Source organism: Zootoca vivipara, chromosome 5 (genome assembly GCF_965207765.1).
Source record: "Zootoca vivipara chromosome 5, rZooViv2.hap1.1, whole genome shotgun sequence".
Taxonomy (NCBI): Eukaryota; Metazoa; Chordata; class Lepidosauria; order Squamata; family Lacertidae; genus Zootoca; species Zootoca vivipara.
Genome location: NC_142588.1, coordinates 64,821,310 through 64,844,247, shown reverse-complemented (window position 1 = coordinate 64,844,247; position 22,938 = coordinate 64,821,310). Strand labels below are relative to the sequence as shown.

General features: G+C 39.4%; 1 protein-coding gene across 1 annotated transcript in view; it reads right to left on the bottom strand.

Moving 5' to 3' along the window:
- Positions 1-22,938, bottom strand: part of CLSTN2 (calsyntenin 2) — a 337,675-nt gene that overhangs the window by 215,930 nt on the left and 98,807 nt on the right. The window contains exon 2 of the mRNA XM_035132736.3: positions 6,235-6,357. Within this exon, the coding sequence (XP_034988627.3) occupies positions 6,235-6,357 (123 nt within the window). The remainder of the gene's footprint in view (positions 1-6,234; positions 6,358-22,938) is intronic.

Here is a 22,938-nt window from a genome sequence, read left to right as displayed (position 1 = left end):
CCACTTGTTATGAAGGATATATTGTTCCTTTCCAGTTTGGTGACCGAGGTATTCACTCCTCACACACTGAGGGGGATGCACAGACATCCTTACCACAGGCCACACACCTCAGCAGCCACATGGTGACCATACGAAGGGTTCACATGTCTTCACAGATCTATGTGCCAAGGGCGACTCTCTGTGATATCCTGTCCCACCTACAGAGAAGTAGTAAAGACTCTGTTAGGCTACTTCTGACCCAACAAGCCCCCCAATGTCAGGCATCATCCGGTTTCCATAGGCAGCATCCAGGAGGTTAGATTTATGGGCACTTCCTTGGAGCACAGGTGTTGAGTGTTTAGGCCCAGAAAGAGAAGGGAAGTACAACACTGGCTGCACATGTGGCGTAACCAGGAAAGGTTTGGCTTCTGGGCCTTGAGGAAGGAATTCTGGCAAGAGGTGTGTTGCACCTCACAGAAGTTGGCAAAAATCTATCTTGGACCTGGACCTCACCAACAGGGAGGAACTGATCAACGGAGTGAAGTACTGGTGGCCACTTTATTTTGGTGGCCACAATCTATATCAGGCATCCCCAAACTGTGGCCCTCCAGATGTTTTCGCCTACAACTCCTATGATCCCTAGCTAACAGGACCAGTGGTCAGGGATGATGGGAATTGTAGTCCAAAACATCTGGAGGGCCAAAGTTTGGGGATGCCTGGTCTATATCAATTGTTGTTTTCTACAGACAGGTTTTTAATTATTTTTGCTTTCGCTAAAGAAAAGGAGACTGCTAGTGTTTTAAAATAAAATATAATAAATAGTAATATCCAGTATTCTCTAACATATCTAATTAAAAGGTGCTACTAAGGTGCTACTGGAAGGATTTTTTTAAAATTTTGTTTTGACTATGGCAGACCAACATGGCTACCTACCTGTAACTATATCTAATTAAAAGGTTATATAAACCAAGAAAGAACCTGGAGCTGTAGCAAACTAGCTGAAAGGTTTGTTGACACAGTCAGTTGGTTGTTTATCATAACTTTCCTGCATTCTTAATTACTCCTCAATTGACCTTTTAACTTATGTCTAAATTTGGAATTATATATTTTAACTCTTAAATATGCTCTTTAGAAACCAGCAGCATTTACTATGGAACTCTCCCAAGACAATAATCCATTTATTATAACATAGGCTTAAGCAGCAGCAAGTATTCAGCTCATGGCCCACATGAAAGATAACAAATGGGAACAAAAGAATTTCTGTAAAAATCCTCTCATCAGCTATATCAATAACTGCAGTATAGTAGCTAAAGATTGCACTGCACTACCAAATATTTGCAGGAAATCTCCCATTTTATTTAGTTGAAAATCAGTCCAGGTTTCCAGAACAACTTTATTTTACCATTAAAGAGCACATGAACTAGGCTAATTATTTTTTGAGGACCTCTGAATCTTGGGAGCAAACCTAAGACCGGATTTAGTGAAAAATGTAATAAGCATAGTTCATGAAAACTAATGGAATTGCCATCCTCGGTGCAAATTCAGATTAATATTTTGTATCCATACTAATGTGATGATTATTTTTCCAACATGGAAGGGATATTATAATAATCTAATTATATTGTGCCATAGATCCTCCATAGTCTGTGTCCTTGAAAAAGGACAGAATGCTCACAACATAGATTACCATAGCTCCATTATCTCCAAGATCTTAATGCATCTGATTCAAGATTTTAAGCCTTTAAAGCCTTCTAAATGTTTCATCTCCCTACAGTGAACCCGTAGGTTCATTAGAAATCCCTCAAGCACCTGCATAATATTAACTGTAGGAGGCTTTAATTCAACCCAATTTAGCAGTGTTACTAACATTGGCAGCAGTCCCATAATTTTATATCATGAAGTAGGCTGCTGCCTGTAAACCAATCATTGTCTAGTGCAACAGTGTATCTTTAGGTGCTTTCCTTTCCCATCACAGACTGACAGCTCCTATGTTGGAATTAAAATTCATGAAAATGCTTGTAAATGTGCAGTTATTTATCTTTGAGCATTGACGTAATTTAGACTATTAGTGCTGAGAAACATCAGTAATTAAGCAGTATATAAAGAGTTGGAATGAGTGAATAAATGAATGGTTTATATGCTGGCAAGTCCATCAACAGTGGATATTGAAGAATTCTAATAAGACACCTGATTTCTATCACTGTTAGCCATTTATTCTTTGTGGAGTAAACAACAGACCATCCTATGAAAACCAAGTAAGTTTATTCCCCCCCCTCCCTCCAAATTTGATGAACTAGCTCATAACAAGTTGCCTACATTTCATAGCATTTCAACTGTATCATATGAACAATAAAACAGGAGCATTATGCATAGTATATTTATTATAGATCACATGTTAATTTCCTCCTTAACACTTCCTGTCCAGTACCCATACAACAATTCTATTTACTGTGTCTTCCACTAAGGCCTTGTCTGCACCATTCATTTGAAGAACACTTATTGCTTCCTCCACAGAATCCTAATAACTGTGGTTTGTTAAGGGTGCTGAGAATTGTTTGGAGAACCCTATTGCCATCACAGAGCTACAATTCCAGAGCGGTTTAACAGTCAGTCTCTCTTCCCAGGGAACTCTGGCAGTAGTAGATCTTGTAGTATTATTAACAACTTGTAGTAACAACTCTTAGCATCCTTTACACTAATTTAAGAATATGACCTTCTGAAATAAGGCAGTGAATAAGGCAGGACAAGTACAAAACAGAAAGCTCATCTGGAAGAGCCCCCCAAAGTCTGCTCACTCCAACCTGAATTTTTCATGATCAAAATCACATTACCTAAGTGATCCAGAACATTTCCTAATCATCATCAGTGGGTTATACCGTTCCTGAAAATTCACCCTTTCTGAAAAATGGAAACTGTTGTTCCAGCGACTGACTTTCCTTGCTATATTAAGGGCAAACAAAAATTGGACAATGGGGCACAATTACACTCTTTGCCCTAGTAACATATTGTCCCGGGGAACATGTTTCAAGTGAAAGGCTTCACAAAATGACTTGCACCATTGTTTTTATGCCAAGTTTGTTCTAGTTTTAAAAGGTTAGAGGGGAGATAGAGGAGAATATGATTGGAGAAAGAAGTGTTGGGGTTTGTATGTTTTATCAGATTATCTGATTTGGGTAAGTTTATTCTTCTACATACAAACATTACTCCTACTACATATGCAGTGGAGGAAATGTTGACAAGTGATTTCATTTCTGGCATTGGTGGATATGCAGCAGAATAAGTCCTTGATGGAGGTCACTCTTTCATAGCTTTTTCACTGTTAATTGTTTCACAAGGAAATATCTTCCTTATAAGGTGTATCAAAGCTGTGTCCAAGCTTTAGGATTAGTACAATTCAGATGTAACATGATTTTCTGTTAACAGAATGGGCCAGAGCAAATCTTCACTTCTCTATAAACAGAGAATAAAGGTTATACATTGAATTTATGGTTGTAACAAACTAGAGTATCCCATTATTCCAAATACTGAAAGTTGTACTTATTTCAAACTTCAGTTACTTGAGAAACTGCTGTTTGATATGTGTTTCTTATAACTAACTGTAGTTTGATCAAACATATTTATATCAAGTATGTCACAGGTAGTGGATAATGGAACAGCCTCCAGTGAAAATGAGCTGTGAAATAAGTGAACACATCTGACAAATAAGCAGTCATTGGCCAACAGTGAAAGTTAGTTAAATGACATCACTATATTAATGAGGTGTCTATATAATTTAGCAAGTACAATAGGTGAACTGAATTTACCGACTTTTGTGTTAATCTTTTGGGGAAATGATGGATTGAAAAATTCATATGTAATTGCGAAGACCACAAACCTGCAACCAAGTTAAGCAGCAATTGTGGTTGTCCTGCCTTTGGATTCAGTGTGTGAGGCCAAGTAAGAGATTCAGCTGTAGGATGAGTTTAAGTCACTGCCAAAGCTCTGGAGATAACACCCCATTCCTGCTTTAACCAGCATAGAAGGCCAAAGAAGTGTACTTTGATCCTACAGCAATGCTCCTAAGTATCATAAAATGATGGTGTATTCAAACTTGCCCATCAAAGACTATATACATGTTTTTCCTATTTGATAAAAAAAATCTTGATAGTATGTCTAATCATACTTACTTGGAAATAACACAATCTGAAATCATTATTTCAAAATAAAGATTTACATTTTCAGGTCAGTAACTGAATTGTATGGTAAATGTATTGATTTAGCCTAAAGATATTTTTCAGCCATCATTTTACAGTTTATAAAAAAAATCTGAGGAATATTTATCCCACATCAATAAATATTTATCCCGCATCTAACGTCTATACCATTTATTTTCAACCAGTGATACCACCACTGAAAAGCATTGCTCTAGATTTTTAATAAAACATATTAACAGCACAATTCTCTCTTTGTTTATGCAGAAGTAGCTTCCACTGTGTTCAATGGAGCTCATTCCCTGGTATGGGTGTTTAGGATTGTACAATAATCTGAGCCACTGCAGAAAATACTATGTATCTCCAGAATGTGAGAGGAATACCATGGAGGAAATGGTTGACTTTTGACTTTGTTGCAAACTCATGATACAACAATTCAGTAAATATTTCAATATAATTATACAAAACAAAAATTCCATAATAAGAATCCATGGGAGAAAATCTAAATCATTTATTAACTATATAGACCATACTTCTGGAATAAGGACATTTTGTAGTCACATAAAAAGTGGCTGTGACAAAAATCAATACCAAAATAGATATGCTTCATTTATTTATATCAAAGAGATACTTACAATTTTCCAACTAATACTATATTATGATATTTAGCAGAGAATCAATAAAAGGGTTGATAAAATTCAGAACAGATTTGAGGTACAGCAATTGAAGTTAAGTAGCTTCATCAATTAATTGTTGACAAGAAATGTCACAAGAAGAAAAAAAGTGAAGCTAGAATGCAGTCATTATAGATTTCCACAATAACAATAAAAAGAGAGGAAAGAATAAAAAGGAAGAAAAGTACACCTGGAATCAAGGCTAAAACTATTATTATCTTCTATACAAGGCCCAAGAAACTGCATTTACCAGACAATCTCCTTTGATATAAAAATATAGGTGTGCCAGAAATAATTTAGACACACCATTCACTGCACTCTGAAGCATTTGTTTTCAGGACTCATAATGTGTGTTCAAGTTCACTTCTATCAACACTTAAAATGTTTTCTCCATCTTCATCCTTATGTACAAAAGCACTATTTCAAAGCTAACAATATGCACATCTATTTGAAGGAACTGTTTAATTTATGGCAGAATTTGAGGGACCAGGGGAAGTTGAGTCATGCAATCTATATTGGTGACAGCTTCTACAAATGTAGGAAAGTACTGTAACACAGCAGGGGAGAGAAAATTGGATAATGAAAGCACAACAACTACAGTAAATACAACTACTAGAGGTATCACATAAATGGAAGGGACAGAGATTCTCAAGCCAAAGTGATAAATAAATATTGATGTTCCAAATCCATATATCTTTAAATCTGCACAAATCTCATCTTTAAACCTCACGCTTTAAAGATTTAAATAAAATGCTACATTTCTTGCACTGTTAACCAGATATTAGTTTTATCCAATCTTTTTGTAACATCATTTAATGTGACAAAGAAGGTAGTCATTTTCTGTTCAAGAAATTCATAATTAACTATATAGGAAAATAAATTGCAACTGTAAACTTCTGAAGACAGACATCTGTCATAAACAAACGACACTAGGAATCTTGAAACCCTCCATTAACACTTCCCATCTTGGTTCTGACTATAATAACTTAAAACACCATTAAACATGATGCAAGTGAATGTAAAATATTCTTTATGTAGCTCACCAACTGCTTGCGAGCAAATGAGCTTAGTGTAGGCAATCATAATACACAATTTACATAAAGCAAACTCCGAATTGATGTTCTAACAAGTAGTTTCTAAACAGCCACAACCAAAAAACTTGCTGTATTACATTGCTTATGATCTATTTTGTCTCTATAGTGAATGCACAACAATCATAAACACACTTCATTTCAAGCTCTATGGGCCCAGGTTTCAAGTTGATGTTTCGGCAAACACCGAAGCATAGCATTTGTGTGATATGCCATCAGTGTACTGCATACAAATTGTATAAATCCATTTGATGAGCTTCACACAAAGTTGATGGTAACATTGAACAAAATATTTCCTACCTGCATATGGAACAGGGGCATCTTTGTCCAAAGCAACCAGTGGAGGATCCAAAATGACTGTGTCATTGTTTTCAGTAATAACTCCATGATAAGATGTTTCAATCCATGGCTTGTGCTTGTTTACTAGGAAAAGAAAGGAAACAATTTTCATGAGTATAATCGTTTCTCCTCCCCTTTCTCTTTTCAAGTTGCTTAATTGCGTGATTTGGTTTTTATGTGTGTGGGGGGGGAAATCACTAGGAAAATATAGAATGAGTCCCTCCTCAACCAAAATTTAGCTAGCTACAACTGAAATTGGTATGAAATGATTATTATTCCCATCATCAGCATTACACAATCAACACACTTAATGAACCCTGAATCCAGCAGCAATCAAGACACAGAGTCAGATGCTGCAGAGACACCACCTAAGGAGCTGGACCAAGTCCAGCTTTTAAGCCAACTGCTAGAGATCAGGAGACCACAGCAACTGAGGCTGGCAGACAGGATTCTCCAAAGGGACCTTGGGGAACACCAGAGCTAGAGCCTGGACCCTCACAAGTGTCTTCCCCTGGGCCTGAGGAACCAGATCCTCACATTCCACTTTGCAAGTCCAGTGGAACAGGGAGGAATGATATGGAATGGAGGAAGAGTGCCCATCTCCAGACCAGGAGATTGGTCCTTTAAGGCTCTGAAGTTCTCCACAAGGTGGTACAAACTGACAGAGAAAGTCTGGAAACAGAGAATAAGGCCTCAGTCTGCTCCCAACCATTCTCAAAGTACAAGTTGCTCATTTGGAGCTTTCCATGGTCCTGCAATTTCTGACCAGCCTTGCCTCCAGCCTAGTCCTGTCCTGCCTCACCTCCTGCCTTTCTACCTTCTCTGTGTGATTCAGCATTGGACTGGAACACAACAAAACAAACCCAGATCTTGCTGAGGCATTTTTTTAAAAAGTACCGGTACAACAGATTGAAACAACTACTGTATTGTAAAGCCAAGTGAAATTAACTCCTTTCTGACATCACACACACACGGAGCAGATGCTTACCAAGCAGAGGTGTGTGTGTGTCTTTTCTTCCAACTTAAAGAACCAGAAAAAAATGGTTTTTTAAAAAAATGAAAACATTTTAAAACATTAGATATCAAATAAACTACTTTCTTTTCTAGTTATTCTCAAGCGACACAGAGAGAAAGCTCATTTTAAAAATCAGAAAAAAATAAGGAGGAAGCAAACAAGGGGGCAAGAGCTCTGATGGGATAGGCAAATCAGGAAAGACCATTGTCTTTCTTTGCCCTACCGGTACCTTGAAATGATAGGAATGAAACCTAGAATATTTTACATGCAAAGCATGTGGGACAGTACTGAGCTACTTCCTCTCTTTACAAAGAACAATCTTTCAACCTCATCAATGTCAAACTGCAGCAATCTATTTTTTTTTAAAAAAAGGCAATTCATTTACTGATAAGATTAATTAAAATCCTTCTGGAACAAAATGGAGGGGAAAATGTATTGAAAAATGCAGCTACAGTACCATATCTCCTTCACCTCTGAATTGATTATAGGATGTTCTTTCAAGAGAGCACCTACAGTTTCTCACTTAAGAATGTGTTATAGTGTTACTTTCACATAGGAGATCCTTACAGCATATATTCTGGGAAGTAATTAAAGTATGTGTTTTACTCCACGTTTTTATGAACACCTCCATCCTTGTGTTGTCAGGCAGGCCCATTAATCGAGAACGTTTTGCAAAGCACAGAAACGTGATTTGGTGATTGATCAAGCAGATGATAATGCAGCCGAAATGGGTAGGGACTCTGAGTATATATTACAAGGGAGGGGGGAAGCAAGAGCCATCACTCATTGACAGAGCACATACCCTACGTGTAAAATAGGCATCCAGGGCTGGCTCTAGGGGTAGGCTGGGTGGCGCGAGGAGCCAGGGCGCCGGGCCGGCAGGGGGGTGCAGAAGCCATGCTGCGCCTGCCCACTAGGGCGGGGGCGCCGGAGCAATCTCCGCACCATGGCGCCAGGGCATCCAACATACTTGAGACGGCCCTGCAGGCATCCCCAAACTTTGGCCCTCCAGATGTTTTGGACTACAATTCCCATCATCCCTGACCACTGGTCCTCTTAGCTAGGGATCATGGGAGTTGTAGGTCAAAACATCTGGAGGGCTGCAGTTTGGGGATGCCTGATGTAAAAGATCCCAGGCTCAACTCTACAAATTCCCAGATAAATGACCAGCTAAGAAGTTATAAAACAGACCTCTGCTGGAGACATTGGAGAGCTCGACCAGTGGCCTGACTAGGGCCATATGGAAATTTGAGAAATGGAGAACACTTTGAAATGAACTTCACAAACCTCACCACCTAGGCTAATGTGCACATCAGCATGTAGTAGACCTTCATATTTCACACTTCAGGATTTCACACTGTGGTCTGAGAGCTACCTTTAAAAAGAAACACCATCTTGTTTTACAACTAATAGCCACTCCATGAAGTCTGAATGCTCGGCTACCACCACCATTCTATACACAAAATCTTCAGTGGACTTTTAATCTAATAGCAACTCTAACAGTACTTGGGCTTGGACCTGTTAGACATTATAAGAACTCTATAGCCCCAATAATATCAGTCTTGAGTCAGCTGCCAAAGACAATGATGAAATAGAGGATGCATCACATCTCTTTGCTCCCAGAGACATGTTTGACCCCATCTTGAATTTAAAATGAGCATATTTCATGGGTTTTCTGAATTGTTTTCTATGTATATTAAAATCAGGCATAAAAGAGGAAAAGGGAGAATTAGGAGAAATTCAACATCATGCTGCTCCATTTTTTCCATCAGCATAAGCATGTCAGCTTACACAATGGAACAATTTGCCCTCCTCTCTTGCATGCTGTTCTGGGGGTTCTCTGGACCCTTCGCCAAGCTCATTTGGGGGGCACAAAGGAGAAGTAGAGGGGAAGTCTGATTGCATCAGCAAAACGCCTTGCATTGGCTCCTGCTAGAGCACCTACTTAGTGGAATTGGGCCCATTGTTTTATGAATTACAACCAATTACAGGGGGTTTGTTTTCTCCTGGGAGAGAAGCCCAATATGCATAATCCTTAAAAATAAATAAAAATCTACAGGTTTATTGTAAGATAGGCACAAATAGGGAAGGTTTACATTCTGCAGCCAAGAATGAAGTATCAACCTTCCAATGAATTCTTGTTCCCACAACAAAGATACCTGTGTCAATTTTAAGTTTGATCAGGAAATCAATATCCATCTCAAATCATGGAGCATACTTAACATTTCAGCTGTGTTCACACATCACAATAAACCATACTAAACGGCCTATTGAGCATGTGCAGATGGCTCTCACATTGTTCCTTCTGTAGGGTGCACAGGAGCAAAAAACAAAACACATCACTCCTGACTTACTGTTACACATAAATTGGGGACACACAGTTTGTTTCTCTCTAAACAAATATTGATGTGAAACCAATGACAGGGGTGAAACTGGAACCATCTATATGTCCAGGGTAAATCATTAACTATGGTTTACTGTCACATGAGAACACTGCTGGACATTTTCCACTTCCTTGAGCACAGACAACTGCAAGGGCAAAGTGACTGTTTAGTTTCCTTTCAGTGAGAGAGAGCTGGAGGCTTATCATCCATTTGTAATACTTGGGTTTTTTACATATGCACAAGCAGAGTATAAGTGGCAGCAAATGAGCATGCCTATAAAGCAGGAGTGTTACCCCAACATTAGATCTCTAGAAAGTTCCTCCATACCCCAAGGAACTTCATCTCTAGCCAACTTGGACCTTTCTCTATCTTTGTGTGGCAGTTGCAGAATCAAGATACCTACGGATGAACTCACATTAACTTCATCATCCACAACAATTAACAGTGCAATCCTGTGCAGCTCTACCCACTGAGTTCAATAGGACTTACTCCCAGGTAAGTGTGTAAAGAACTGCAGCCTAAGAAAGATTCACATTCTTTTGTCAAAGGCCAGGCATAGGCAAACTCAGCCCTCCAGATGTTTCGGGACTACAGCTCCCATCATCCCTAGCTAACAGGACCAGTGGTTAGGGATGATGGGTGTTGTAGTCCCAAAACATCTGGAGGGCCAAGTTTGCCTATGCCTGGTCAAAGGCTCTAGCTCCCATTAGATGTCCCTTTAACAAAATCATAGTGAAGGTTCCATTTGCAGTAATCAGACAGCAAATGCACATCAAGTTGTTCAGAGTTTATGTATCTTCATGACCATGTGTTTCTCCATGATATGTTCTGACTTTTGAATGTGATATTTAATACAATTTTCTCTTTTTTTATGCATACTTCCATTTTTCAAGAAAAATGTTTTTGAAGGCTATTTTCATTCTCACAGTACATCTACAAATTTCAGAACTCAACTGTCACACACCTTAAATGGTTTAGTCTTTATTCAGCATTGTGTGACCTTTTCCTCCCAGCTCTGCACTCCAAAATGGTTTCTTATCTCCTGTTTGTTCTCCATCAAATTCAGCTCCTCTCAATTTCTGGGTAATACTAAACAATGTAGTCTATTTGCATAGAAATTAGGGTTTTGTATAGTTTAGTCATGCAGAATATAGCTGGGCAAGTCATTTCCCACTTCACTCTATTATTTGAAGTTTATTTCTGAGCAACTTTAGTAATCATGAAACTGAAACAGCAGTGTTTGGTTGAATGGCACAAACCATTCATCACTGTGTCTATAATGAACACAATGAACTCTTAATATTAGTGAAAATTACAAATTCTCCCTGAGTGATCATATCAAAATTATTGATGGCAACTTATGATTTTAGTATAAAATACTATTGTCATATTTTTAAAAATAAATGTTTTCCCTTGAATTATGCAATGTGCTTCCCAATATACTTATAATGTATATTTTGCCTAAAGTTTTGTTTGCTTGCTTGTTTATTCCACGATGTTCCTTTACCTTGATAGCTCAAGTTGACAATAACTCATTAACAAGTCCACTTATTTTCTTAATACATGGAGATTACCTAATGGCTTGTGCCTTATATTGTAAATTTCTCCTTTTCACAAAGGACATAGGCATTTTCTAAGAAGGAATTCTACTGGTACAAGCTGTATCAAGCTTTAATATATTAGATAGCATCCAAGGCTAATTAGGAATCAGACAACAAACAAGTCACAACTAATGCTCTAGGGATTAGCATACAGCCAATGCTTACAATTATTAAATGTGTACAGTAACTTGACCAATGGAAATAATCAACCAAAATGGGGCAAAAACACTGATAAGAGCTGCTAGCAAACATCTAACTTGTATAATTTGCTTGACTGCTTTAAAATAATCTTTAATTACTTTCACATAAGTATATATTTGGCTCAACAGCTAAGCAATTAATTAGGTTGAAAATCCAATTGCACACTAACAGTAAACAGAACACCACACCCCCAGGAAGATACAGATGCCTGTATATATGCTTGTTTGTTGCATATTTTTTTGCTCCCATGAGCTAGCAGCCCACATACAGTTTTGTTGATTGGAATGCTAATGCAGACACTATGATATGCTGCTGCATATATTCCTAGGGTCAGTTTCCGTGCTACACATTAAGAACTGATGTAGCTATAAGTTCCAGTAAGATTCTCATATCTCACCAAACTTAGTACAATAACAATAATAATTAATAAATGAATAAACAATTCATATAACCACAATAATCTCACAGCATTTTACAAGGTTAACGCTGCCAACATAACTAACTACCAGATGGTTTGGCTGATTCAGGATACACTCCCAAGGCCTGCACCAAAACCTGCTGACATATGTAATCAATAAAGTGTTGGCGAACTGGTTACCCTGTGTTTCTTGCAATTTCCCCATTCTTAGGCCCTGCCCCCCGCAGCTTCACTGTGTCTGGGTCCCACAATGAGCAAGAGCACACCCCTCATTCTGGGGGTGAAAGATGCAGAAGTGAATAAGCTGAGGGAGATGAAGAATATTTCCCCATAGATTTGGGGAAATTATAGGGTCCCTTGTTAACAGTCCTGTGTGGCACCATAGATGACCCATGTGAGTGGCACAACCAGTGATGCAGAGCTGTTCCAAATAAACATGCCCAGCAAATAAGAAATATCTGAATAGAGTTCGTATCTTTAATTACTGTGCAGGAGAGAAAAATTTTCAGGCAGCAAGCTGAGAAAAGTTGCCATTACTATATCACCAAAATGCAAGTTAGTAGGAAATGATTTGTGAATTGGGTTGCCCATTAGCAATCCCACTTGAAAGATGCTATTGGATTGTTCTGCTGTTATTTCCAAATTCACTTGAAAATGTGATTCCTGTGTTGCCCCAATCTAGTGAAACTGTCTTTTCTTTTCTTTTCTGCTATATTCTTTATGTCAGATCTATGAAGGGCACAATTTGCTTGATTCTTTTCCTGCCTTTTATCTTAGCTTTGCTGTCTGTTTTATATGTATTTCTTTATTTGTGTGTATCCCCCGGATCTACTGAACAAGATTTTGCAGCTGTTTTCTTTGCATGGTGTATTACTGCCAAATGGTTGTATTAAAATTAAGAATCTTGCACACATTTTACAAGGCTTTTCCTTGACAGCTGGGTAGAAACGGTTCACTTTTATTACCACATGGGTAATAAAGTGCACAAGTAAATGCTCTAGCTTAAAAATTCTCTCAGAGCTTGGCACTAAATATATTACATTAATTCTTTTAGTCCTTGGACAAGAAATCATTAGGTATGGGCTATTACTTGCATTATCATTACATTACTGGATCATTATGAAAAATAAAAGATCTAATCAGTATGGGCATTTATAAAGTGCAGTACAGTGAAACCACCAACTTGGAAAACTTCAAACATTAAAACTAGCTAGAATTAATAATAGTTTTTGAACCAAGCAAGGTTAAAATAAGGATTCGTTACAAGAGTTGGGCTGATTGCTGGTGGTTCATAAACAGAGTGTAATTAAATCCAAAGGCCATCCAAAATGGAAGCTATGGCTTAGCTCTGGAGGAGGACTATAGTGGCTGTGACCTCCTCCCTAGATACTTGCATGCTCACACTAAGCCAATTTGGATTAGTGTTATGTGCAAACTATCCCTGTATATGCAAGTCATAGTTTTATTTCATGGGCAGCATAGGTTGTTATACTGGCAAACAGGAATGATGGGGGGGGGAAGAAATGTGGTGGAAATTGCTGTGGTCTTTGTGTTCACCTGCGTTCAAGTGCGTTCAAATGAAGCCTTTGCTACTTCACATGTCTAGTTCATCAGCCCATATGCGCCTTCTCCATTGTGTTGCTGTAACAGCTATCAGAAACCACATGAATCATATCTTCCAAAATGACATGAAAATGCTTTCCTACTATGCACACAGTATGGAAGCAAGGCTCAGAGATAGTGCTGAGATACCCAAGAGCTAGAATCTTAAGAGTGAATGTAAATATAGAAATGTATTAGCTGAAATCTTAGTGGCATTGTGAAAGTCTTCATGCACAGGGCCCCCCTTCTCCCATGAATATTATAGTGCCTTGCGACGGTGAGCTTGTGTATACTTTACCGTATCACATTGAGCCGTAACAAGGTTGAGGAATACATTTTCCTCTACTACCACTGTAAGTCCCCCAACACCCAGACTGCATTTTAAAATAGTTTTTATGCATTTCTTCCTGTCCTCCTTTGATACTATCTCAATATACCACTGGGGGGGAAAATATTTCGGAAAAAAGATAAAGGAAATTTAAATTCAGAAGGAAATAATACGTTGAGATCAAAATAATTTCAGATTCCGATGGAGGAAAATGAGACAGAGAGAATGAGAGTTTGGGCAACCATTCTCTATCTTTCTCCCCCTCTCCAAAACTCATGCCATTTATATTACCTTCACAATAGTTTCTTTCTTCTCAATAGCAGCTTTGTTCTGTCATAGCAGAAATGTGAACAGCGAGAGCCCCATTATTTTCCTCCTTATACTTTAGGAATGTCTACCGCTACCAGTGAATTACAGAATGTGACAATGCCCTCTGCCCAATTATATGAAGGCCTAAATATTTTATGCGTTCTGAAGACCACTGGCCAACAAAGCTGCTAAGGGGGGAAATCCTTTATTGAAAACTTATTTGAACATGAATATTCATCTAGAAGCATCTGTCATAACAGAACTACAAAAAGCATGCTTTTAAAAAAGGTGGTGAATATATGATCCTCATATAAAATCTTGTTCCATGTAACAATTTCAATGCAATTGTTCCCAGTGGGCTGTATGTATTTGCATATGATCAGTGTTGGCTCATGTAGCAACAACCCTATAGTAGTTTTACCACCTCAATCATTTTAATCTCAGCATAAAGCAACACTTTTTGTAGTTACACATTCTACCCCATTCCTATCCTGATTGGAAAAAGTATGCCTTCAGATGCCTCTAAATCAGTGATTAAATATTTAATGTGGTATGTTTTAGACAGTTAATTTGGGAATCCAGTTTGGTGCTGGTCAGAGAGTTGAACAAGGACTTGGAGAAAGCTAGCTTCCTATGTGACAGTGGTCCAATCACACTCGCTCAAGGCTCTCCCAAGAGGTTGTTGTGATTGATTGATTGATTGATTGATTGATTTACTAAAAAAAAGGGACTGTATGGATGGAGAACATTCTACCTATTTTCTCAGCTCTTTAGAGGAAACACAGGATTAAAATGTCATAAATAAAATAATGAAAGAGATTTGCCTGGTTTCCCTGTTGTGATAAGCCAAATGTTTATTCTTGGCTACAGCTCATGGTTGGCAAGGAGAAAGTTAAACCATGAGCCAGGATGCGAAAAACACACTAAGCCAAACCCTGACCTAGCATGTCAGGGAGGATGAAATGTACTGCAAGCTCCTCCCTGTTGAGTTCAAACATCTGTGTGTTTCCGATGAGTGAGGCTCCCTGTTCCTTATGTCCCTACATGATGTTGAGGCATCTGACGGGACGACTGGACCCTTGGCCACAGTTTGATCAAACTCCATCTTAAATGTAAAATTCCATTTTGTCTGAGGCATCTCTCATCTTGTCTGTAAATGCAATTTTTAGAATATGCTGCTCAAGTTTATGCAAAATTTCTCGTTGCACACAAGCCCAACGCCTGTTGTTTCTAACGATTGGGAAATTCCCTTGGCCGACCAAAACTAGACAATGACCGCGAGTATGTCTAAGTTTGGGAGATATGCAAAGTGATGTCCCAGGTGCATTTGAGTAGGTAATAGATGCAATGGTTGGTTATTCAGCACCCCCTGCAGGGAGCAAAACAGCAATGCAGCTTGAAACTAAGAAGGCAACTGATTGGTTGAAGGAATACTGCATAGGGGTGGGGTAAGGGGCAGACCTTTATTGTATGAGATTGTATTTATACTCTGCACATGCACATGTGGGCATGCAGATAGAGAAGCATTATTCTCCTGCATCATCTATTGATTGTGTCTGACAGAACCAATAAAATAGTTCTTAGAACTTTGAAACTGCTGCCTGGACTTTTGTGGTCATCTGGTTGGTCTATGTGTGGAGTCTTGAAACACCATATAACAATGTCTCTTCCAAGTTTTCAGTCTTCTTCATAAGAAAGTATATTCTTCCAGAGCCAATATAAAATTTTAATCCCTGTCAAATTTAAAATTGTTTGGGGAGGCCCAGCCAGAAGAGCAGGGTATATTATTACTATTATTACTGCTCGTCTATGAGAAAGCAGGCAAGGGCTGCAAATCTTCAGGCAGTTTGGAAACCGGAAGTTCTCATTGCTTCTGTTCACCTGGTCTTCCTATTTGCAATGTCATTGCTCAACAGCTCATAACTCTGGCATTCACAGTAACATACACACAAGCAAACCATACATTACACTCAACTTTTTAACTTTACAGCATGTTAATTCTTTGAAATCTTATTTCATTTGAACGGCTTTCATCTGAATTCGACAGCAGAACAGTCTTCAAGATGTGGGAGATTAAATGTCAGCTGAACCAACTTCACTACACATGTTAATTTCACATGGACTGGAGAAGAGCTATAGGGAAAAGAAGTGCTGTGCCTTTGATCAGGAAAACAGCTATTAAGTTGTCAGCCGTGCTATCACTTGCTTCAGAGGTCTGCAGTAACTGCTTGCTTGGGACTGACAGAGCACACGAGGCCAGTTCAGAAACTGGGAAGGGTGGGTGGGGGAAACTACAATGGCAACTCACTTGTGATACAACGAAGCTGACAGTGATGAGGGGTGAATCGGGAGAACAGGGGAGATATTGTGCAGGGAAAGGAACTGTGTAAATATATGCATTTGTCTCCAGAGTTTAATAGGGTAGCATGATATGGATGAGACACTACCTATTGTCTTGTGCTGTTGGAGTGTACCTGAACCTCATCTTCTTCAGAGATGGGTGAGTGCCTCAAGTCTTGATTCAGACAAGCAATTAGAAGAAAAAATGGGAAACACTGATGAAGAAATCTTCTCCCTTCCAAGATTTCTAAATGTGACTGTAAAATATTCTGTCTCTGTGAACCCCCCTTACCTCAGATCATCTGTGGCCCTCCAAATGTTGATAGGATTACATCTTGCATCATCCCTGACCACTGACCCTGATTGTTGGAGCTGATGCAACTTGGCATGCCCAGTATCATATGGAGGGCCACAAGTTAGTCCCCTCTGATTACCTGATCTCTGCTGTTCTGGTGGCGAGAAAACACTCTCACCACCCTCCTTCTCCTGCTGTTGAGGAACTGCTCTTGATCAGATGACAAAGAAGGAAGTTGCGGTCTCTCTATAAAATATAGTTTACCAAAGACACCCAACATTGCTTTTGTTTTTTTAGCAATTATTTTTCAAATATTAAGTGCTATATAAATGCTTTTCAAATAATAAAATGTTCTCCCAAGAAAGGGTATGTTCCCTAGGGTATCAAGCACAAGACAGAAGGACAGAGAAAAGTTCTCATTTCCCTGAAGCTTGTGGAACAGCAGCCAAGTAAATGAGCGGAAGAAAAGGGGGCATTTTTCGAAGTTTTGATTAAATTTGGACCAGAGCAGCACTCTGGGTCTTAATTAGATGCCAAGATTTGCAGTCTGCGCCAAGGAATTACAGCATTCAGTAGTATCCCAAAATTTCATCTAATCAGCGTAGCTACCATAGAGCATAAAATATGCCAAGCCACACCAGAGCTAGTACCAGAATTTGCTGGCTGTCTCCTAGAACCATAGCTGCCAAGTTCTCCCTTTTTTTTAAGGGAAATTCCCTTATGCTGAATAGGCTTCCTCGCGAGAAAAGGGAAAACTTGGCAGCTATGCCTAGAACATCTAACTAAAATATATATTTGAATGTGTAGGCTGTTTTTCCCCATGCTCCTTGGAACCAGGGCTAAAAGATTTGCCAGACTGGATTCCAGAGAGGTGTTATATTAGAAATGAATTTCTAAAGATTTATTGATAGTGATGCTTCGCTAATAGATTTTAATAAATGTGGCCTACAGCAAAAAACCTTGGGTGTAAAAAATTACATTAAACAACAGGGCTGCCTTACGTCCACAGTGGCCAGCAATCCCCTTCCCCGTATAAAGCATATCAGAATTGGTCCACAAGGGGTGTAAAGCCATCTTTGGAAAAAGAAGTAGTGGGCTTCTCCCTGTTGTTTAAGAACAGATTCAACAGCAAGATACATTAATCTTATGTCTTTACGAACTCGTAGCCTGATCTAGAGATGTCTATTCAGAAGCATTACTTGGAACTGTACACATGACTCTTGCTTTTAAGGTGCATTTTGGGGAGGGGGGTGATAAAAGGCTGATTTCCAGCAGAACTTGTGGGGCTTGGCTCCAATGCTCGAACCTGCTGCATTTATCGATCCACAAGCAGAGCCATCCTAGCCATTAGGCAGGCTGAGAATCTCACCCACGAGACCACTGCTTCAGGCAGGAGAACCCCCCTCCCAAGGTGGCAAACCCCCCCCCAGGTACCCCACCTGTTCCCACCAGCAGAAGAGCACCACTGCCTCTGATTTTTTGCAAGACTGCATCCATTTTGTGTGAAAATGAGTGGCAGAGCAGGCAGCAGTGGCACAAGCAGGTAGGTGGTGGTGGCAGCGGCGGCAGCAGGGCAAAGTGGCACTTCCCATTTTGTCCACAAGTAGCAATTTATATTAAAGAAATCATGTGGAAGCTGACAAAAAATGTGTCTGCATAGCAGGAGCTTCCTACACCAACAACAACATAAGTGGCTTGACCCATGGAACCCTGTCATATGGAAATTCTCCATACTAGCACCAGTTTTATAGCTTTATATTAGGCATCCCCAAACTGCGGCCCTCCAGATGTTTTGGCCTACAACTCCCATGATCCCTAGCTAACAGGACCAGTGGTCGGGGAAGATGGGAATTGTAGTCCAAAACATCTGGAGGGCTGAAGTTTGGGGATGCCTGCTTTATATCATGTTGTTTTCTGCCCTAGGCTCTTTTGGGTGGAAGAGTGGGACATCAGTTCAATCAATCAATCAATAGTGCATTTGTATACTCCTCCCTCCAAGCATATCCTTCCCCCAAAGCACTGTGATTGGGGAGCTTTGTATGAAATTCTACCTCTAGATTACATGCTAGAAGTCTGATTTAGGATTCAGCCCAATTGATTGCACAGCCCTAATATATACTTAAGCACTTACAAATTCATGTATAAAGTTATTACTGCATGAATAGAGCAAGCACACCCCACCCCACCCCACCTCACCCCCTGGATTTGCAAAACAGATATTATTAAAACATTTCTGAAAACATAAAACATAAATGAAATCAACATGCTACAGATAGCATGGTGCACAGCTCCACAGCTGTCAGGGAAGAAATTTTATTTCCCACCCCCCCCATCCTAACTACCGGGGACTCAATTAGATTTAGCTGATGGATGACTGAGCTCCAGTTCAGCAGCAAACCGCACCAGAAGAGCTTCCACCAACTAGAAGCCCAAGCATTTCCCCAAAATCACCAACGGTAAATCCTGTTCCTGACAAACACTGAGCTGTTTTCTACCCAGCTGCACTTTTTGATTAAGAGCTAGGATGTAATGGGAAGAGTTATATTAAAATTGAGTAAAGCACTTTGAGAGAATAAACTGGGCAAGGCAATAGTGTGGGAACAGGTAATTTAATTTCCTTGCACTGCTTTGCAAACTTAACGTCTTTTAAATTAAGCTGGAGGTTAAATTAAAATTGTTTTCATGCCACAGTCTATAATGGAGCTGATTATTCTAAACACACTTCAATAATACTTGAAGGAGGAAAGCCCCATATAAAAAGGGGAAAGGGCTACTGCTCAATAGCAGAGCACACACTTTCCATGCAAAAAGTCCCAGGTTGAGTCCCTAATAGGGCTATAAAAGATTCCTGTTTGAAATCCCAGAGAACCCCAACCACCCACTGTGCAGACAATACATATATAGATGTACTAAATGTCTAACTCGCTATTCAATTGTCAAAAACACCTTTCAGTGTAACAAATTGTGTTAAGGGCTTTCACTCAGGCTCCAAAGTGCACGGAACCTACAGCTGTTAATGGTTACTCTATTAACAAATATAATATTAAGATAATATTGATATGGTATAGAACAGTCCATTTTCCCAGGCCAGGAAACTGTAAGCTATGATGAGAGCTCTTGCTCTAGAAAACAAGCAATGGACTTACTTGAAGCTGGACGGCTGCCAGTAGCAAAGTGACAACCCCAAATTTGACTATTTATTAGAATAGGCACATGGGAGTCCATGCAGCTAAAGCTATCGTGCAACTGAAGCTACCATTTCATGTTCCGAACCCGCAACCAGTACCATCAAATTAAAATGATACAGTGGAAGGGACATTGAGGTTCCTCTAGTCCAAGCCCACCCCACAGATTCTTCCTTTTCAGATAACTGAGTGACAGATTAATGCTGCTTCTAAAATAGGGTTGAGGAACTTGTAGCTGCCCAGGTGCTGTTGTTTCTCAATTTCCATCACCCCTGGCCATTGGCAAGGGGCTGATGGGAGCTGGAGTCCAACATCATCTGGAGAGCCACAGTTCCTCATCTCTGTTATAGTAAAACTCTGCATGAAAGTCCCATAATAAACAAGCTGTAGTTCTAAGATAGCAACTTAAACAGTTTCACCACTATAGCCACTTGTCAGTATAGATTTGGTTTGGACTTGCACGAATTTAAATTTATAAAGAACAGCTTTCATAAACTAAGTAAAATATTAAGGTTATCTGTCAGGAACATAGAGAGTAGAAATAAATTCTTCTGTTTCTACATATATTGTCCTTGGTATACATTATATTCAGTGCTATTTCTCTTGAAAAAGAGGTGCCGGAACTCACCATGAACCTTGTTCTCTTATAATGGCAATGGCACCCACCTGAGAGGTGCCGGAACTGAGTTCCAGTGAGTTTGGTTGAAAAAAAGTTCTGGTTATATTTAAAAAAAGAAAAATCAAAGGAACTTGTATGCAGGGCTGTCTTTTATTGGTAAAAATCATTCAGTAATGTCTCCAGAACTGAACTATAGGGTCAGTAAGAAACAGTTGGGTGCTTTTACTGATCCAAAGGGAAATCTGCTAAAGACACAACTGGAATTCACAAATGAGAGCTTGCATTAATCTCTTCTTCATACTCTTCAGGAAAGCGAAATCTCCATGAAACTATATTGCATTGGGTTCCAGAAGGGCACATCTTAAGAGATTTGCAGCTTTGAGCTATAGCTTCAATGAATTTGTCAGCTATGGCAATGAGTGCATAAAAAGCCCTTTAGTGGAAATGAACATCTGCAAAAATGCAAACTGATTTTCCCAAGACAGCTTGAAATTTTGAAATGCCTTTTGACCTATTAATCCACAGCAAGTGTAAAATTCTTGTGGAAATAAGAAGAGGCATCTGACTAAACTTCAAAGCAGGTCATTCCCTGCTCCCCCATTTGATCATGTAAAAAAGAAGCAGCAATAAAGCTAGTGTTTTGCCTCCTTAATTAAACAAAAATAAGGTATATTTAGTCCTAGAGAGTCTGGGCACTTAAAGCAGGATGAAAAGGATCTGAACTAACTTTTGATTTATTTGCTCCACTCGAAGCACCACCTAACATTAAGGGCACAATAAATTCGGCAATCTGTTAACTCCCTTTTCCAAAGCACAATGACCAGTACTGCATAGTTTAAATCAACATAATACAAAGGTTTTTCACAGATTTTTAATTATTCCAGTTATTTTTCATCTAGCAATATGTTGGCTGCAGTTGCCATTGATTATGGTAAGACATGAACAAAAAGTATTTCAGAATATACCGAATTGCTTTACAAAATATGGTTATTAGAGTCCCACAGGGTACACAGAGAAAATGTTAGCTAATAGCTTGTACTTTCAATACTGTCTGAATTTGGAAAGGAATGGGGTAAAACAGAGCTCCCAGTGAAATGCACTTATTAACCGTTTAGGGACTACTTTATATGCAGTGTATATCTCTCTCCAGATATTATCATCATTATTTTTCATAAGACAAGGGAAAGCCGGCAGGATGCTGTTATCCATGCAAAAAGATTTAACTAACACTACTTAAAGGTTGTTCTCACATCCTCATGCTCTTGGCTGTCAAATAAATCAATTCTGGATGCACTACAGCATATGGTAAATGATACCAAGTACAGCAGATCCTATAGCCGAGATACAGTAATTGCATGCAATCACTCACCACTCCTTAGTGGCACAACAGCTTAAGGTCTATACTTGAGCAGGCAAGAAATTAAGAGATGAAAGTGCAGCAGACCGGACTGCTAAACAATGCAATAATGTAAGATTCAGGCTGCAGCAATAGTAGTACTGCATTATTTTTTATTGTAGTCAGATCAAGCAATTTAAGATCATTTTAACTCAAGCAAGTACCAGCCAGCACACCTGGTCTTTTTACGCTGCCTCACAGTACCACAACACCAAGAAGCTCCAGCAAGGGCTGTAAGACTATGCCAGACAGGCTCTACCTAGCAAGAACTTCTCCCCACTCACTGTGTCTCTTGCTGCCCCTCTGCACATTGCAAGTATGTTAACTCCTTCTCAAGGGGAGAACTTCAGAGGTACCTTGACGAAATGCCACCAGCGGCTCCTCTAACACTCTCCCCATGGGCCATGGTTACACAGAATTTCTGCCACTGCCACTGCCACTTTCACATAACCATCCCCGCTCACCCCCCCTCCCTGACGTCCCTCAGACAGATTTAGCAGCTAGAGGTACCACTTCTGAAAGGAAGGAAAACTTGATCCCCATCCATGGTGGCTGCCCACTATCTCAGTTGACTCCAAATTCAATCCCACAGTGTATAAATAGATCTATGAAGTCTGCTTGGGTGGACCAAGAAAAATGGAAGAGTAAGCAATTTCCATCACTATTCCAGGTAAGGCTTTATGGCCAAAAGTGAGAGAGAATGTGAGCCCACCCCCCACCCCCCAGCAAGTGGTACTCTCACTTTTGCAACTTCCAGATGGGGGTGTGAGAGTGTGGGGGCTTTCTTCAGCCATGCAGGCCCTAGGGAGTGGATCAGAATTACCTATAAAGAGGCACTATTATTAATTTCATTTACTGCTTCCCACAAAACATTCCAGAGAGATATAACCATTAAAAACATCAGCAAGAAAAGCACTTATAAAAGCAATTTCATGTTAAATACAAATATAAAATGGGATAAAAATCTCAATT